The sequence below is a fragment of the Microchirus variegatus genome (genome assembly GCF_963457635.1).
Source record: "Microchirus variegatus genome assembly, chromosome: 13".
Classification (NCBI taxonomy): domain Eukaryota; kingdom Metazoa; phylum Chordata; class Actinopteri; order Pleuronectiformes; family Soleidae; genus Microchirus; species Microchirus variegatus.
The window spans coordinates 5,880,349-5,901,306 of record NC_139814.1 but is presented as its reverse complement, the minus strand read 5'-3'; the positions used below and the strand labels follow the sequence as shown (position 1 = coordinate 5,901,306).

Genomic DNA, 20,958 nt, shown 5'->3' with positions numbered 1-20,958 from the left:
CAGGGATGAGATTCTTTCCACCTATGTGTCATTTCCTCTCTCTCTCTGTCTCTCAGTGCCTTACCCCTTTCTCCTCTCTCTCACCATGATTTCACTGCAAGAGGACTTTCTAACACTCTCTCTCCAAACTCTCATTCACAGCACATCTCCCTGAAGCAGTGAATTCAACTATCCTCAAAAAAAAAAAAAAAAAAGAAAAGAAGGAAAAACAGATTAGAGCTGTCAAGTCAGCAACAAGTATATTGTTGATTCCGAGCCATCTGACAATGTGTCACAGGCTGATCACTGGGTAAGGATGGAAAGGAGTCCCGTGTGAGGGATACTCCAGCAGTCTCTGTAGTACAGCCATCTGATCTCTGGCTGGTGTAAGAGGGAGATCAAATGTCGGGGTCAGCTCTGAGCAGCACTTCTGGAGCCCTGTGGGACTCAGTGACACACTCCCAGTTGTGTTAGAGGCTGAATCCTAAACCTTGTACAGCCTCGATCCTTTGAAAAGGACGACAGGCCACAAGATCAATCTCTGCAGGATAATTCACAGGTTAAATGTTCACTTTTTCAAAACACAGTTACTCCTCCGTTAATTCCTGAACGTTTCTTCTGGTTTGTTTTTTTTGTGTTTTTGCGGACTTCTGCCTTCACACACATCATGAAGATTCAGTTTAACATTCGACAAAGAACTAATACAAGAGTGGTTATCATTTAAATGACCAGAAATGAAGCATAAATCCTGGGTCAGATATGCTGCATAACATTACTCTAAATTGCAGCCTTTGTGATTTGCTTATTGCATTATTTCAAATTGGGAATTTGACTAATCGGTCTGCAATAATTTGGCGAGCCTATAAAATTGCGTCTTTGAAGAGTTCATTCGACAACTGCCAATCAAGGAGTGATAAAAATGACTTTCTTGGACAGCCACAAAACTCATTAGTTACTAAAACATTGGGCTGGAAACGAGGTAGTGTGAACTATGCTTTGGATGAGACAACTTGCATTCAACTTGTTTAATTTAGTCTGTTTCGAAACCCAAATAAATCTTTTTGAAAGAAACCCTGCTAGAAAGAAGCTGGTACCGTTTCTGTTTCAACAAAGAGGGAGGAGCCATTGCTCCCAGAGGTGTTTTTTTTTTTCCACATTGGAAATGTGTTGATCAAGATAGGGCAGTGCTCAAGCACATAAGCCATCAGTTTCAGGGCAGGGTGGCAAAGTGACTAAAGACTAAAGCATCCTTTAGCAAGAAGGCCAGGCTATCTCCTCCTGTATGTGAAAGGATCCACCCTCTTTAAGTGTCCTTGAGCAACACATCGAACCCCGAGCAGTCCCAATGGTGCTCTTTATGTAGCAGAGGCTGCAAAACTCAGGGAGGGGTGATGAAAAGAGACAAGTAACTACAGGGGATCAGTAAAGGTATCACACACACACGCAAATTCACCAAAGTTCCACGCCTCACGTTACCACAAAACACTCTGGTGGCAAATTATCTGCCTCCCCCTCCTGTCTATGTGGCACTCTTTTCTCTTAACTGCCGTCCTCTTTCTCTCTCTCTCCTCCTGTCCTATTATGGACATAGCACCAGTGTTACTGTCAGGACAGAAAAAAGAAAGAAGGTTTGATTCACCGTCTGTCCTCGTCTGAATGTGTGTGTGTGTGTTAGATAGCAGATAAGAGCCATATATAAACAGCACTTGAAAGCAGAAATGTAAATGTTTGGAAGTCCCTGCAGAACACAGACCATATCAAGATACCAGAGAGAGCAGAAGAGAGACAGAGAGAGAGAGAGAGAGAGAGAGATTATAGCGAGTTCACACCAGGAGAACTCACATCCTGCTGCAGTCAAATCAGAATCCAGCCGTCAATACGGCTTTGAGGAATTTAGCATCTCACAGATATACATCCAAACTCCTTAATGTGCTGCTGGGTTTAAAAGAATGCAATACGTTGACCAGTCGGATGTATGAGACACCTGCTTACGTCTGTGGTTTCAGAGCTTCCCTTTAGCAGCCACAACTCCATACTCACAAGTTCTGCCAGTATTCGACCTTCTCTCCTTGATTCCAACAGTGGTGTTGATGTTTTTGAATTAGCTTTAGTTGAGGAGCCATTTCAAAGAGAGAGAGAGATGATTTGTATGAAACGCGAACATATGTTAATGTTAACTTCACAAAGTCGTAAGAACGCATCATGAATCAAAGCGGACAGGTTTCTTGTGCCAGCGTCGCTACGGTACTTGCAGATTGTGTGTATGAAAGTACGCGAGTCTGTGGCTTTGTACGTGCCTCTGACTGAGTATTTGTGTGTACAGCCCTGCACGAGCGTGTTTGTAAGCACATCCTTCCAACTGTATATACTGTATATACTGTAAATGCTGACTTGAGTGCATGTAAGTGGGTTGACGGTTGCACAAGTATCTGCTTTCGCATGTGTGTGTGTGTGCGTGTGCGTATGTGTGAGTTAGTGATTGTTAGCAGAAGCTCGTTAACCCCAGAAGTCATTACCACATCCCTGAGGTTTAAGCCAATTAGACAAAATAAACGACGAGCGAAAAACAAAACAGCCAAACGAAAACAAGAAGAGAAGAGAAAATGATTACTGACAGAGAAAAAAATAAATACATTATTTGCACCATTTTGAGAGAAGTGCCAATATAAATGTAAGACGCCGCGGGGTCACTGACAGAGAAATGGAAAGGCACCACTGCAGTAATGGTCTGTATTTATATAGCGCTTTTCTAGTCTTGATGACTACACAAAGCTGCTTTACACTTCAGTTTTGCCATTCACCCATTCACACCCACTCACCCATTTCATGCGGTAAGTGTCTTGCTCAAGGACACATCGGCATGAAGGCTATAGCGGAGCCAGAAGCCACGACCTTCAAGTACAAAGACGACTGGCTCTACCACCGAGCTACTGTGAATCATGGAAAAAACGCGTTCAATTCACAGCTGAGAAAAATAAATAATACCAATACAGTGGACACACACATGGTCACTGGTCTGATCTTCTGTGTGTGTGAACGCGAGAGAATGTGGTGATATTTGACATCAGTGCTCTTTTTCTTTTTTTTTTTACATTATTTCTTCACAAGACGTTTTTTGTTTTTACAGCTTCACTCCAGGTCCAGGCAGACCAGACCAACCAGACCGCTGTACACACACACACACACTCTTACACACAAATACGCATTCCCCCCCCACACACACTACATATATACCTATAGGCACAGGCCCCTAAAGGGGCCCTTTTTCCACATTGGACCATATGGTGCAGACAGGCGCACGGAAACAATTCTCTAAAAACAACACACACTCTGCACTTAGAAACCTGTCACACACACACACACGTTTAAATCTGTGGAATGAATTGCTCCCTTGTTCAGCTGTGCGCTAATGGTGAGGAACCTGCCATGATGGTTATACATAGAGAGAGTAATCGAGAGAGAGAGATTTGAGCATTATATGGCACTTATACATTAAAGAGGTTACAGTTATTTTGCCAATCTAAATGAAGGTTTCCAGGTTATAATCCAACAGGGACGGTTGTAAATCTGCGCTTTCAAATAGCCGAGGCAGAACCAAAGAATGAAATTTGACCACTTCTGCTGGCTGATTACTTATTGGTTTGGCTTGAGACAAAGGGCCATCAGAAGTTAACACTGCTGTGCTCACAAAGCTCCAGAGAGTTAAGGTGAAATATTTATGCTGATGACACAGCATGGAATTTGTAACTGATTTAACAACTTCTAGAGGGGGAAAGTGATCTTTACTCAGCGATCTGCACCGACTGACTAATCGTATGACAAAGATAGAAGAGAATATTAATTGGAATCTATCATGTCTACAGGATAAACCATTACTGAGGTTGATTTGGAGCCTCATGCAAAACAAATTTAGTGAAGAGTTCTTTGCCGAGCCTCGGGGCGGATTGCCGTCACCTCCTCTTGAAATTTTGAGTAATGGCAAGCACCGGTGTCTGAAGAAGTGACCTGACAGCAACGTTTTAAAGTCAGAATTCACAGTGTGACAACATAAACAGCAGCAGGTCTCAGTAAGAACCAGATGCCAAACCTAAGCAGATTGAAGCTAAACAACGCACAGACACCTCCTTATTAAGGCATCATAACGTTGTTAGCATTTCCATCACTACAATGCACTGCCAATGCTTTGGAAGTACTTAACAATAATGCTCGGAAAAAGAAAACCTTTTCATTTAATCTATCCGTCACAACTTTATTTGCTTTAAGAGTAGTTTACTGAAAGAAAATCTTAACGACTCTTTTCTTCTCATGCCATCAAAGACACAGCAGGTCGCCGAACTTTGAACAATATGGAACTTTTCATGTTCCATTACTGACAATTGGCGCTGAAAAGATTCAGGAGTCAAAATTGGACAGTTTGTTATTCCAGTCAAACATATCCGACGGACTCAAAGCAGCTGGAGACAAAAACATTTGATTTTCCAGTTTGACTTACTCAGCGGTGATTCATTAGGACCAAAGAAGTGACTTCTGTGAGACATGACGCAGCAAAGAGAACAGCGATGACTCATTTCGCTGAAGAAAGCTTCCTTTTACACTGACCAAGAAGAAAGCGCATATCCGTATACACTATTGAATGTTATAATTTAAAGAATTGTCCGCTGAACATAAAAGGTGGCTCACATAACACTAAAGTAAGACTGACCTTTTAGTTTTCATTGACGTACTAATTAACGTGACGGCAGATGTGCCACTGTAATAGCATTAGCAGCTACTGCAAGAAGATGGGATTAGATAATGCATATCAATTCATGTATATTAAATGATGTTATGAGACCGAGTTAAATATGCATAGTTTAACATCATATACATTAGGAAATCCATGCATAGAAGATGAACTCATTAATGAATAAAAACTTTTGTTTTTCACAAAAAAATCATACAGATGCGAGTATACACAAAAAAATAAAGCCGAAGAACCTGTCCAGATTAAAGTAAGCGCTCATACTGCAAAGAGAGGCTGACCAGACAACTGTATGTTGTAAACGTTGCTTTAATGGTCCCATAACTGCCTCAAATGTGACTGAATTGTTTTACTGTATATGCAAGAATCATGTCAAACAGACTAGTGAAATGGAAAATAAAATGAAAAGACATGGCTACAATTTACACGGTCGAGGTGTGTAACCACATGCATATTAATCCGGATTAGAGATTTTCTCTATTAAAATGTCATACTTCGGTCATGTCACACAGCCCAATGCTGGATTTTTACAACATAGCGTATGTTCGCAGAAACACCCAGTCAACATCTCCATGGTTTCTGTTGGTTATGTTATTTTTTTTCCCCCCCGTTCAAACTCACAATGACAATTTTTGTGCCCACATTGTTCCACACACCAGCACTCCCTCTGCCCTCGCGCTGCCATCGCCGCCAAGCAGCACAGCAGTCTACTGTGAAACCCACTGAGAGTATGGTGACTGATTCGGTTGAATGTTGGGCACCTGGAACTGAAAAACAACCAGTTGGAACTATCTGTCAGCTCCCAGCTACTGTGTTTTTATTGTTCTAGTGAGCTGGTCTGCCGCTGCCAGGAACGCTGCCTGCTTTGGCTGGTTGCGCTGGATTCTAGCTGCTGCATCACTGTTCGCCACTAACCTGTCAGCTCCCAGCAGCTCTGTCTTTATCATCTTAGTCGCCCGTGCTTCTGCTGCAGATCTGGCAGCAACAATATCAGCGGCAGCCTGCGCTCCCGAGTTTCTCCGGCGCGTCTCTGACAACCCAATACGACATGTTATAAAATGTGAGGTAACCCATAAAATTCACTGTTTACATCTGCTTGTAAGTTGGCCAGGTCTCAGCCGAACTCTCCCAATGATGTCAGGATGTATATAAGTGAAGGGTGAAAGTTGCTTTTGTTGGCTGCAGCGATGCAGAGGGTATCCATGTGTACTTCCAGTAAATGCAGGTCTCCACTGACTAATACATAGTAGGAAGGAAAAAAAAAGTATATATCAGCAAAACACGCATTTAAGCGGTGAAAAAAAAAACATCACAAGTACAACTTTTTGTCAATACAGGCAGCCACATTCAAGCTGACAGAGCAGTAATTCCTGCACCTCAGACAAGGCTGTGACTGCAGAGAGAGTTTTTTTTTTTCTTCTTTCAAACATACCAGGAGCAGCACACAGCTGTATAGTTCGCCAGCATATGGATCGAATAAATACAGTCTGCACAGAGCTTGTTAACACTTGTTCACTTTGCTACAGCACACAGTTGTAGCCAAATTTGAAAAAAAAAGAAAAAAAAGAAAAAGAAAGCACACCCACATCTGCACACACCCACACACACACACACACACACAAACCAAACAGGTAGCCCTTCACACAAGTGAACATCCTTTCACAGTGAAAACGACTTGTGAATGGGTGCAGCACAAGTGATTGTGGGAGCAAGTAGTGACACATACACACGTCTAATGGTTTGGAAAAAGGAACACAAATATGCACACACACAGTCTGAGTAAGTAGCGTGTGTGTTAGTAATTAACAAAGACTGTGTGTGTGTGTGTCTATGAGCGTGGAGTGTTCTTCCGCGGTGTAATAACAGTGAAATACTGAAACCACTATTTGGTGTCTGGTCTCCCTCTAGCTATGTGGTCACTTGCTAACCTAATCTGATTAATGGATTTCAACCCTGTTACTGCTGCAAACACAGAAACAGACAGAGAGGAAGATGGATTGGTCGACGATTTGGAAACTAAGTTGGGCCCAGTGCTCCCCCCCCCCCCCCGATTTTGCCTAGTTACTGTTCTTAATCTGATTAATGGGTTTTATTCCCCTGACCGGACTGGACAATAAAAAAAAAAAAAAACACTAAAAAAACTGAAAACCAGCAGTGGAAAATGAACACGCTGAGCTGCCAACAAATGCCAATGCAATTTGGCTCCGTAAAGCTGGAAAAGTACACAGACAGGTGGATGGGAGAGGAGAATGATTTCCAGAGATGTCACAGTCCAAATAAAAACTGGATTTCTAGTTCCTGCTGCCACAATAACAGGGTCAAATACACTATACTGTTTAGGATTAATGCATAATTTCATGTTTTCTGCACTTCCTCGGATAAAGTTATTGTTTCTTTCCCCCCCAAAATCACATTTATATTCTACTACACTTTATTTTACTTTTGGATATTTTTTCATTATCTTTCTGAATTTTGGCAGTCATTTGCCTGCATTTGTCATGATATGTCAAAGCACTCAAAAACACATGTTATTTACAAGGATAATGTTGGCAAACGAGCCACTGTGACATTGTACTTATGACCACAGAGTAAATCATGAGTCAAGCATGGACAAGTGGAATCAGTGTCAGTGCAAAGACCGTTTGAGACATGTCTGTCTCTTACATGGATCAAGGCTTGGTCACTTGGTTGCAGATCATTTTAAAGCAGCAAATGGAATTCACAGGAGGCTCCAGTGTGCTCGGATTGAAATAATGAGTCACGTAAAAAGCCAATTAAAATGCCAACTATTTTGATAATCAACTATCGTTTGAAAAAAAATAAACACAAGCGCTGTGATTTCAGCTTCTAAACAGTAAATATGTTCTGGTTTCTTTGCTCCCCTGTGGCGGTAAAGTCAACATCATTGGTTTGTGGACAAAACAAGACATTTAGGAGATGTTGACATTTTGATAATTGGGACACAGACATTTTCCCCATATTCTGACATTTTGTGGTCCACACAACTAATGAATTAATTGAGAAAATGACAGACGGATGTATTGATTATGAAAATAATTCTAAATTGAAAATATAGCGAACAGAAATACCAAACTATGGCCACAGTAGGGTTCATTAAAATAATAAAAAAGTTAACTCCTTAAAACTGAATAAAAAATTGATCATTATTAAGAACATTCTGTCCCGAATAATATGACTAAATTATATTCTGAAACAATTAAGAAAAAAAACAACTTTCAGAGCTTCAGTTGGATCTGGCTGCTGCATTTTTTTTTTTAAACTACTGAAAAAAAAACTTGAATATTAAATATTATTAACATTTACTCCCTTTTCACCACAAAAATTCCCACACAGAAAATATTCGATCTTTGAAAAACACATTGAATTCTAACAAACTGGAAAATTAAGTTCTTAATTTACATAACAGCAAGTGAAACCCTGTTTGCATAATATACAAGCCCAAAAAAATGACATTAACAGTAGTTTGGGTTTTGGGGTGTGTGTGTGCGTGTGTGTGAGTGAGAGAGAGAGAGAGAGAGAGAGAGAGAGAGAGAGAGAGAGAGAGAGAGAGAGAGAGAGAGAGAGAGAGAGAGAGAGAGAGAGAGAGAGAGAGAGAGAGAGTGTGAAAACGAAGTGATACATCCTGTTGCTTGTAAGTTATAAAGTTATGAGAAGATGAGATCATCCCGCACACACACAATGAGATACTGGCTGACACACTTTCAGCAAATAGGTCGACAGGTAACTTCCATGTGAACGCTCGTTTTCTATTGCACCGGGTCATACTGTGACCTTTGGTGTCGAAGTGTGTGAGAAAGCCTCAGGGTGACACACACACACAAACAGATGGCAAGGACAGAAAGAGATCGACTGACACACCGGGAGTCAGCAGAACCTGTGCGTTTTTGTGCGTCTTATGCAGTTGTATGAACTTACTTGTGGCCCTGAATGAATTGTCCCAGTTTAACGTTCTTTAAGTTTGAAAGACAAAAAGAAAAAATTGAGCAAATCTGACATGTATGACCACATCAAAGACGGCATAATGTCCCACACACACACATATGTACATATGTACATATATGTATACATAAATGGTTAAGGGGCACGCAAACATGTGAAGGCACAGCTGGACGTGCAGACGCTCAGACGAACACAGACCACAGCTAAAAGCATCAAGCGGCTCAAAGCGATCCGCCCTGCCGAAGAACATCACCAAGCAATGCCACCACACCACATCATGAAAAACATACACGCACACACACACACATACACAAATGCACACACACTCCACTGTGCAAAAGACCTCGTAGGTATGCAGCCAACTGCCATATACTAAAGCTTTCCCTTTAGTATATGAAAACCTCACTTTTCATATGTTTTTGAATAAACACTATATTTGTGGGAAACCTTGCCTATCCAATATTCAGCATTTCTCTTTAAAAAGGTACAGGGAGTAAAAATGATCACCATTTATTGGTGAAGTTGCGAGTTGCAGTTGAATATCCCTCACCTCGTCTTTTTCACCTCGTTTTTCCGTCACCATCAAAACTCAAAGGATTGTCCATTGTGGGCTACTGTACACACATGCACATTACACATGGGTAATGAAAAACATCAATTCATATAATCAAGTGATGGTGCACTTTTAAATTAAGTATAATTATTTTAGCTTCAATGTTCTGCTGAATAAAAATAACTTCACCTACATTTTAGACACTGGAACTTTAAATGATGAGTTCACTGACTTCTTTGACTTAACAGAAAGAAGAAAAAAAACTGTTGACAAAAGCCATGTGTGAGACATAAAAAGTATAGAGTGCTCTTCAGTATGTGTGGGGACACAAGTACAGGGGGATAACATGGCCGTCATGTGTTACCGTGCGTGTGCATATACTTGATACTAATGAAGAATGGTGAAAAATAAGCAAGACTAAACACATTTGGATATATAAGTTTGTCTGCATATACAATATGCAGAAAATCAACATGTTTAAAATAGTGCCGATGCAGCAAATATGGTGTGGTAAACTATTATGTTTAAACACACACACAACTGCTTACTTTTCTAAAAAATACAAATGCAAAACCCGACTTTACATCTCTTACACAAGTGCGGAGTAAAGGCATTTCCATATAGACTCAATAAAACTCGACTCCACAAACAGAACACAGATAAAACACTGCTGTAATTAAAGTAGCCTCCACCACAAAACCACCGCAGCTCTGTGTGCACCACGTACACGACAAACCTCAACTGTATTCCTGTCGTACAATAATCTGCATAAATGTGAGCACATATTCGTGAATGAGTTAATGTGCGCTGCAACAGAAAAAAACAACCTCATTTGTTTCATTTGAACACGCAGAGGCTGTGTTCATTATGGACGGTCACAAAAAAAACATCATATACATCATGTAGTTTCTGTAACTGCTTCTGCAGTGTTAAAACACGTCACTTTTACTTTCACTACAGTGGCGGAGTGAAATCTCAAAAAGTACAGTTGCAGTATTTGAAAGGCCAAATCAAAACAGCCGTGTTCAAGTTTTGAGAAACAGCTGCGAACACTTACTTTCATACTTTCCCTCTAAGTACATGTAATCTCACTCAGCCGATTAAACAACTGACCAGGTCGCTTCCACAAACCTCCACTGCGAATAAGGAACTAATTGAGCTCTGCTAATGAGGTTCCACTGGGCCAGGGTGCGGCAACAGTGGGCATAGATGGAGGAGCAGGTGATGTTTGGCCAAGACTCAGTTTACGACACACACACACAAGAGAGTCTACGGAAAACCTTGCATGTAAATCTGCTTAATCTGAAGACCACAGCGTACGGGCAGCATTTCGAGGCAACGCACACTCACTTCCTCCAACAACAGTGATGACTAAGAGCAGTTTTTCATAATACTAACAGAGGACGGTGCTCTGCATACATGCCATTACATCAACAGTCATTTTGCCTCTGAAAAACGAACCCACATTGAACATCCATCTACCGAGACCCAGAACAATTTTTCTTCTTTCTTTTTTAGAAATGGTGCACGTTTGTTTTTGATTATGACGTTGAACTGTGTGTATGAAGAACTGTGTGACGCAGTTGTAGAGAACGTTTATGTGGCAACAGGAAGAACTCATGACAAATAATGATAATGAATAAAAAGCTTAAGATTTTAAAGCTATTTTTAAGGTGGATAATCAGGATTTTAATATTATTAACCATCACAGTGGGTGATCGGTTCGAATAAAAATGACATGAGATGAAGTTAAAGATAGAATATATCCTACCTCTGCTGATCATCAGGTTATAAAAACATCATGGCTGACTCTGGGACTTGGCATTAGTTCTCTTGAAGCGTCTCGTTTCCACCCCGGGCCGCAGCGCTCTGTCCAGCAGCACGGTTTCGGCTACTAGTGCTCCGTACTCCACACTGCAACAGGAGGGAGAAACCGGGTGCCAGATAGAAACTAAAATCCCTCCATTGCTCAATCAGGTCCACATAACTCCATGCACCACTTTTCAGCTTTGTTTAAGAGAATCTCAAAACTCCACGCAGCATCAGTTTCTTTGGGTCCACGGCTGTTGCTCCTCTTGTATTTAACAGCTGGATAATATTATAGTTTTGAGTCTGATCAAGCGCATGGCGGATCCGCGTAAGGCCCTTCTTTCTTTCTTTCTTTCTGTGCTGTTTTTTTTTTTCAGTTCAGGTTTGGGCTCTCAGTCATGGTTGCCAGATTCCACCGTCACCTCACCAACCTGTAAAGTGACAGAAAGACAAATAAAGTTAGAAACTATAGCGCCGTGTGCAACATTTACCGGAACATGTTCGACTTCAAACACTTTGTCCATATTTAACAATTACAGGACACAATTTCATCCAGACGTTAGACGTCCACAGTGACTGGCGGATCAAAGGTGCCCAATAAGGAGTGCCCTCCTGAGACCGTGGCGATTCAAATTCTCTAATCGTACCAATTTTGTTTTTATCACCCGATCTGACAGCTGGCAAAGCCTTCCATGTGTGAAGATTATTCTAAGGCCCCGGGATGAAGTCAAATGACTGATAATGCGTCTTCAAATACTTGTCAGCAGTTGATAAGGAAATGATCAACCTGCAGAGGTGAATCAGCGATTCATTTCTTTTCACATTTGTGCATGAAAAATATTTACGATAAAAATGATGAAAGGAGTGCTTTTAAAAGGCTGTTTTCCCAAACCATCTCAAAACTGCTCTGTGAGGAAGGCCATGCGTCAGGGAGCACAATTAAAAGCAAATACTTTTTTTATAATAAGCATGTGAATGTGTGAGGAAGGGAAGAGTGGGGTCTGGTATAGAAGCTGGCGTGAAAAATATCTACGAGGCGGACATATTGGCAATGTACAGTCAGCTAAATATACTTTGCATAAAGTAGTCGGTACACTTTGCTGCCAATACACTGGTGACAGAAAAGCCACTAATAAAAGCATAAGGAAATCATTTAAATTAGCAAACCAGTCTGTTTCAATCAGCGGCACTGGCACTAAACCTCTCTTCCTCCTCCCTCACTTCAATTATTTTACACTCTGTTCCAATATTGATCACTTTATAAGTGAGGACAAACCCATCATTGCTGTGCAATTTAAAAAAGATACTAATAAATATTGAATATCACGTTTCCAGTGGCCGTAACCATTGACAATTATATTGTCTTTATTTGGTAATTCTAGTGTTAAATGTCAGACTCTCCAGCTCTCGGTTCCCCCTTTTGTTGCCCCAACCACAAAGATTACTCCACCCTCTCCCTCTCTACCACCCTTTCTTCTTCTTCTTTCCATCCATCTTGCCTCTCTCTCTCTCCCTCTTACCGCAAATCTAAATCAGAGTCTGTATTTATACAAAGCCGGTTTCCTTGGGTCAGTCTGACTCGTGTGTGTAAGCGTGTAGGTGTGTGTGTGTGTGTGTCTTCACACGTACACACATTCACAACCAGGAGTCGGGTCTATATTTGGAACACGTGTCTTGGTGGGTCAGCACGCCGCGGTTTTTATTTTCTTAAATGATAAAACAGCAGATATGTTCCTTTGAGCAGAACACGACGCCTGGTTTTTTTTTTTTTAATTCCCACCATCAGTTTCACAACTTGCTTTTTACGGTTTAATTACCCCCCTCCTCCCCACCAAAAAAAAGAAGGGCTTTTCATACCCCCAGGGCACCTGTTCAGTGGTTTACCTGGACCTGACCACATCCTCGTGCAGTTCTAACTTTGTTTGGATAATGGACAGAAAATGAACACATGAGCCATTTGAGAACTTGAGTGCGTCATTATCTGAAAAGGGATAGCTGCCGTTTGACAAGGGAAAAAAAAGAGAGAGAGAGAGAGAATGCTGGCATGAGTTTTAAAACACATTATGACTCATTACTGACATTATGAGTCATTTTTTTTTTAAGACTCTCCCATCTCAAACACTGCTGTTTTTTATGTAAAAAAAAAAAAAAAACAGGTTTAAAAAAAAGCGGCTGGTGATTTCCACCCGTCACGTGTCTGCACTTCTGATTATCAGTCAGTGAACGATGCGAGGTGAGAGCGCCCCGTGTTTCAGCGCTCAAAAGGGACACATAGTTGAATGATTAATTGCTTTAAAAATGCTTCACACTGAGAGAGAGAGAGGAGAGAGAGAAAAAAGATTACGGTGATATAGTCTGATGTTTTCTCCAGGCTTTCAAAAATCCTCAGTGCATAATGACGCTGAGCACATACACACATGCTTCCGGTTATTACATGATTGACCACATAATAGCATTAGCTATTAGAGCTGAAAGTGAGTAGGAATGTTCTCTTCAGAGAGAAAAAAAAAGGGAAAAAAGTGGAAGGCGACTTACTCATTAATTGTATTCAGCAACGGGGAAAAGAAAAGGAGAGAACAACGTTTTCCTTTTTTTTTTTGTCAAAGAATGAATGTGGGTCTAAGAATTTTCCCTGTGGAACTCTGACTCAGTCGAGCTGCTGCTTATTCATTTACTCAATCACTGTCTTCCCTGCCAATCTGTTTTTCTCCTTATCCTCCTCCTTTCTTCCTTTCTCTATTCCTCCACCGTGCCACCGTGACTTATCTCACTCCCGACTATTTCTCTGCATATATCTAGTTTCTGCATCTCGTGTCCATCAACATTAAACTCTCCATCTTACATTTCCCTCCCTCCCTCACTCGCCTCCACCTCTCTTTTTTTCCCCATCAATCCATCACTGACTTTTCTGTCATATTCATGGGCTTCTTCTGTCTGTTTTTCCAACTGTCAAATCCCCCCCACAAAAAAAAATGTCTCCCCCCGCCACCACCACAGCCGCTGCCTTCTGCACACCGACCCCCCTCCGCGAATGCGTGTGGTCCAGTCCGACTATAGACCGTTACATTGTCCCAGACAGGTTGGACTGCGCCACTAGCCAGCAGACGTGGGGGTGGAGGAGGTGGGGTTGGAGAGCGGGGGTTCCGAGGGAATGTTTGTTTTTCTGTTTCCAATTTGGTCCAGCCCGAGGAACTCCACACTCCGCTCTGTCTCAAACACACCATTCATGACGGCCTGACGTACGTGATTACACACACTCTACACACTCACTCTCTCTCTCTCTCTCTCTCTCTCCCTCGCTCGCACAACACAATCACAGACATGTATACATGTAGCCGTACATATGTTTAGCACTTAACCGCACAGACGCACACATCCTGCGCACACGCACACTCACAACACAAAGTCCTTCAACTTATCTGTGAATTCATCTTTTATTGTTTTCCGATATGTTATTGCTAATAACTGTTTCAAATGACACGCTGGTAAAACTTATTATGCCCTCGTCTCTCGGGGGAAACATTGTCTTTGAAGGGCAGTTTTTTTGATGTGTCTCGCTGCTTTTTTTAGACATTGTTAGATGCAGTTTGAGCTCCATGTTCCACCAATTAGATAACAGAGAGCACATTGTTTCATTTTCAACTCAAGCGTACCATGTGAAACAGATTATATTGAATCACTTTTGTTGTTTGGATTGTGGAGTCGAATAAAAAACAAACAACAACAAATGCTGATGTTTGCATTTGCGTTTACAGCGTTACCGTATCAACGCGAACAAAGGGAGCAGCTCAAAGATGTGAGAGTGACGCTTAGTGAACTTACACACGGGACGGACAGGAATTTTATTTAGGGGCTTAAACTGAAAATGATGCCATGGTTGTATTGTTTTGACTGTTTGTATTCTGAAGCGCGATATTAAAAACATTTAAGAAACACACAAAATCATAACATAAGCCGAGAAATTGGATTTTTCTTTTACTGCTTTTAAAAAGATAAAAAATATTAAGGTTAGTTAATCACCTGCTGCATTCATGCTTCAGGGTAGTTAAAAACAAAAGTACAGACTTTGTTATTTATTTGAATTGCAGTTTGTTTCTTTAAGCAATAACCGTTTATTATTGGTTGCAACTGTTTTGTTATTGTTTTGGATATTATACATCGGAAGAGTAAAGTGAAGCACAGCTGTGTTTGCCCTGAATATTCAGCCAGAAATGCTGAAGTAGGTTTCTCTTTATTTTTTTTTTTTTACTTGTTGACTCATCACTGCTGCAGCATAGATTCAACATCAAATGCTGATTATGAGGCAAAAGAGTACTCAAACAGAACAGGAAGCGCAGATACTGCTGTTCCCCATTCCTTGTTTAAATGTAATAAAAAATTACCAGAAGAGGTTCCCAAAATGATCCGGGCACTGACGTTACAATTTATTTATTTTTTAACACTAGATTACACTATTTCCTTGCCAGGATTATGCATATGATAAAAAAAATAGGATTCTTTTCCCTTGACTCTAATACTAAAAGCAACAGAAGAGCTTCACGTTGATACACAGCTGACACTAAATGCTGATGTCCGTGTCAAAACAGTGCACTGAAGACCGTCTCCTCTTACATCTGCAGCTCCTTTTGTACAATGATTCAAACGTCTCAGGTTAGAGTGTCAGCTGAGCAGAAGAAAGGTGTTTGCCACAAATAAAAACAAAAAAAACAAAAAAAAACTGTATTAAACAGTTTTAAGTCAATTTGTAGGCAGACATTTCAACAATGCACCGGTTCTAGCTTCTCTTGGGTAGAAATTTGCTGCTTTATCTTGACTTATTTTGCAAGGTTACAATTATATTTTAGACATCTGAAAATTTGGAATTATATATATATATATTTACTTTCTTCTAAAACGTATTTTAAAAAAAAGTAAGTAATTAACTGTCAATCAAGTAAAAGAATAAAATAAAATACAATGTTTGCATCCTTTAATAATTGTTAATAAACTTCACTCTCACTTTATACATTTTAAGATGAATCTAACTCATACCTAGTTGTTGTTTTGGCTTCTTCGTCGTGTTAACTCGCTCCACCTGTTTTAGATTTGCCTCGTGTGAGCAGCAGAAGAAACAATGAGCGACATGCTGACGAGACAAAAAAGGACAAAGTTCTTCATTGACAAGTTTGCCCATGAAACAAGATGTCAGACGTTATCGTAACACGATCACGAGAGTGATTTCACCCGCTGGTAAACATCACCAGCAGCACCTTGATCAACCAGATCTTTAATGTCTTGAGGTTGAAGGCGCGGCGTGTTTGTTCATTACTGTAGGAAGTGCTGCTGTAAGACATATGCACACCAACTCACTCACATCCTCCCTGTAATAGACATTTTCCTCACAGTGCCTGAACACACTCTGTGGGAAAAGTCAAATTAATAAGAGTCGAAAAATTATTTGAACTATTTTGCTAATTAATTAGTTAATTAATTAATTAGTTAGAGAGAGATTTGTTTCATAAATGTCAATATTTTCTTGTTCCTTTGCTCCTCTATGACTGACCACACTTTGACGGAGACTAAATGGCTCACAAAGTGATCAGAAACAAAACAGGACAGATTAATCAATAATGAAAATAATTGTTAGTTGCAGCCCCACGCATCATTAAGTCCAAACATCACGGGAAATTGTAGTAATTACAATCTGTTTGTAATTTGCATGTCCAAACAGTGTTTTCTTATGTTACGCTCAGTCGAATAAGCTGTTGACGTTTTGGCGAGAACAAATACATCTTAAAAAAAACAAAAAACACTTAACACTTTGTTCCTGAACTTAATAAAAGGAGTGCCGTAACTAAACATAACCGCTAAATCTGAGCAAACTTCAGCAAACGCGAAAACGATAGCGGCGATAGGTAAACAGCTGTGGCCGGTAAAGGTGGAAAACTTACCAACCACAGTCCAGACAATATCCACATTAGCCTGTGGATGGTGTCTAAGTCCTGCCTTGATGTACGATAGTAGCAGGAAACCAGGAGAAGCATAAATCAACACGGGACTGTTGATTTTGACCTTGCTCTCCACAGCTAAGACTCCCATACATCAAAAATAATGGAGAACAAACTCTGCTTCAGTGCTAGTTGTAGGCGTAATGGAAGGAACTAGTAGCTGCATAAATCAACATGCTGATTGTTGACTCTTGCCTTGCTGTCTTTTCCCCCCCAAAATACGGAAAACAAACTACTGCTCTGCCAGAAACCCGCGTGCGCGCACACACACACACACACACACACACATCCCTGTATGTGTGTCATGGATTGGTTCATCTCTGTCTGGGTAAGCTCAAACATTACGTCAGTAGGAACACGCACGCACATCCACAGAAAGAAACACTCTGCCATACACACACACACACACACACACAAACTTCTACACACCTACAATTCTGTCATGTACACACCACACACGCATGCCAACACACACGTTCCGGAGGATCGGACGTTTCCTTTGAGCGCCTGGCCCTACAGGAAAAAAAAAATATGTCTGGATGTGCGCACACGTACACACAGACACACGAGCGGAACATTTTTAACCCACAATGTTGACTTTATATTCCTTTCCAGAGCCTTTTCTATCCACACAGCGGCCAAGTGAAGCAGCGTTTCCCTGTTGAACACTACCGGGAAGCGAGGACTGGGCGGTTCGGGGCCTCCGTGATGTCAATGGAAGGCTGGACTCCATTCAACAATAAAAAAATAAAAAAAGTGGAGTTTAATCAAAATTCAAAGCCAAATACCATCGTACTATCACAGTGAGTCACTGTAATTTCTTTAATTCGTGAATTTTCACAGTAATAAAAACACGCTTTAATATTCCTTAGTGTCACAAATCAAACATACCGGTAGTGCCCCGGAGCTTTTAAGCTTCCTTTTGATTTGATCCTTTCATAATAGCGGCTTCTATAAAATCTTGTGACTGATGCCAAGGCATCGTGCACTTCTGCAGACTGTTCCAACAAGCGGCTTCTATGATAAGTGCATAATAACTTGCAAGAGAATCAGAAAGCGAAAAAAGGAACGCCACAGAGCCTCAACATTTCATACATCATCTCCGGTGATCATTTACATTCTACAAAATTACATTTTAAAGCTTGCCTACAGGAGGATTAACAACTATGTTCAACTGTGAAACGTTACTTTTATTGCTGCTCTTGACACACAGTTTTTTATCACACATGACAGGTGCATGAGAAGCAGATGAACATCGGTGGCTAAGTCGTGCTATAGAGTTTGGTTTCACTGCTATTGAAAACATTATTTTTTGGAGATCATTGATTGAGTGGCCGCTCGTGTGAACAAAAACATGCTGAAATCAAATCTATTTTTTGTTTCCTATAGATTCTGGACCAACAAACAATTTTACACATTCCACTGATTGATGGTCTGCAGTGGCTTTAAACAACACTGTGGTCGCCCCAAACATTTTTGTTCCACTTTTTCAATCACTGGCGCTAAATCATCTAGTATTATCTGTCACTTCTCGCTACAAATGCTGTTTTTCTTCACTCTCTTTTCTTTCCGTGTATCCTCCTCTCCCATCTCCTCTGTTTTCGTCTGTAAAATTGAACACTGTCAGGGCTATTATTCAAAGTATTATTCAGAGGATACGGTTTTTCCGTCCTCAGAACTTTTTCAGACACTTTGCTTCACAACCCCGCAGGTACGGTCTTACAAATGTAGCAGGCCTGTGGTGAAATACGACTGGAACATAACTAGGATATATTTGAAAAATAAGGCAAAAACTACTTTTATCTCATCCTTCAAGACATGAGCTACTTTAAGTGACTGGCAAGATAAATCCTGAGTATCCTCCTGCTTCACAGCTTGCCAAACTAATCCTTGACGTTTTTATTAGGTGAAAAACAAAAACATAGTTTATCTTATTTCACAACGGGTTTATCCTTCAAGGTTTTATTTAAATCTGCTTAAGATGAATAACGTATACGAGAGTGCAGGCTTCTTTTACACAAGCAAAAAAAAAAGATGGGCACGTCCGAGCAACTGAAAAAAGTCCCGGCACTTAACTGTCACCGTCACTCCCCGACTTGTCTTAAAGGAGAAAAGGAACGAAAGAGGCTAGAGTGAGCGAGAGGAAGAGGGGTTCTCACGGCTAGGTGAAATCATCCTCCAAAGAAAAGGAAGAAGACAACTTGTGTGTGAAGCAGTTAAAAGCCCAAAAGCCATGTTGCAGAACAAGCACCATGCACCCCACTGTGCCATTCCAGCCTCTGCAACACACACGCAAGCGCCCACACACACCCAAAGTAAATTTAACTGTCAGGCGGAACGTTTCTGACTATAGCGAGCGATTTTGGCCCTTTTCTCCCCCTCCAGTTTCTCTCCTCCCCCTTCTGTGTTTATGCAAATGAGTTCCTCATCCATCCTTCTGGTCATCAATCCTTCTTTCTTTACTTCCTTCCTGTCTGCGTACACTCTAATGTTTCCTCATTGTTCTTTGTTAGGTTTTTCTGGTATCTTTTACCATTTTGCTCGTCTTTAGCTCGTTTCGCAAATTCTCCTTATACTTCACTTTTGTTCCAGCACCAGATCGCAACCCATCCATCCCTCTCTCTTTCCCTTCCCCCCCCCCACTCTACAGGCAGACTCTGACCACAGACACCCCCATTGACTCCCCCCGTTCCTTATCTCCTCCCTCCTACCTCACCAGAAATGAGAAACTGTCCTTTCCTCTACCCTCTTTTTCATCCATGCCTCCTTAACCTCTAAACCCCTCTACCCACACACACAGACACTTCTGACTGTGGGCCTCTGACACCCATCTTATCACCCCCCCACCCCAACCCACCCCCCAAAAAGTCTCAAAGACCCCCAGATGTGTGCCCCCCCTTCATTTCCATTTCAAAAAAGAGAGACACCTCCCTCCTTCCATCAGCCATCTATCCATTCTCTCTATCTCCACACGCACACACACAAGACACTTTTAACATCCCAAAAATAAATGCACAAAACATGCTGATCGTGACAAATATCACTGATCTGGTCTTTAAAGAGGGAAGTGCAAATTAAGACATCGATATCAATAGTAGAAACAAGAAACTCTTATTTTATGAGATGTCCACGAATGCACTGCTGTGTTAAAATGTTAATTAATTACATGAGGAGAACTTGGCCCCAGGTTTATTAATCCATACAAGGATTTGAAGTAAACAATTTGTGAAGGCCAAGAATCACATGAGAAATACACTGGGCCTGCAAAAAAATATTGTAAATTGATCTGCAAGTTATATCCTGGATTAACTGATGCATTTGTCGGTATATTGTACTGGAAAAGCTGGAAAAACACTTCAAAAGGCAGTGTGTTTACGCAACAAAACACATACTTTTAAAATAAATGTAAACACGATAGTTGAGCTGAAATTGCACAAAATCAAATTTCTCAGACTGAAACACACAAATAATGCAATTCTGTTGTTGAGCTATTACTGCAGTCAGATTGAAGTTCCCACCCCCAGATAAGGCCTGGAAATAATAAAGAAAAATAAGAAACGCTGACAATGCACTGACGAGGAGACTGGTTTTGAATTCTATCAACTTAAAGATTTGGATATTCTTAAGTTAATGAATGAAGGAAGACTTTGAATTGCTTGAAATGCTCACCACTAGACCCGTGCTAAAAACGGAACTTCAACATTCGATTCCCCACTAGTGCTTGTTATACTGGGACAAGGACAGTTCAGCTCAAAACTTGACTGTGAATGGAAACGTAGTGACTGACGCACAGCCACAGAGAGAAACCCCATCACTGAGATAAATCAGAAAAAGAAAAGAAAAGGAAAAAAAGACAACTTCTACCCACGGTTGTGGCTTTCTCCTCTAAGTCAACCGTTTTCATTTGACGTCAAAAGGATTTCCAGCAT

At 40.9% G+C, this 20,958-nt stretch overlaps 1 protein-coding gene across 1 annotated transcript in view; it reads right to left on the bottom strand.

Moving 5' to 3' along the window:
• Positions 1-11,220, bottom strand: part of trps1 (trichorhinophalangeal syndrome I) — a gene marked incomplete at its 3' end in the record, with an annotated part of 91,039 nt that extends 79,819 nt beyond the window's left edge. The window contains exon 1 of the mRNA XM_083900194.1: positions 11,005-11,220. Within this exon, the coding sequence (XP_083756320.1) occupies positions 11,005-11,017 (13 nt within the window). The 5' untranslated portion in view covers positions 11,018-11,220. The remainder of the gene's footprint in view (positions 1-11,004) is intronic.
• Between the last annotated feature and the right edge of the window lie 9,738 nt (positions 11,221-20,958).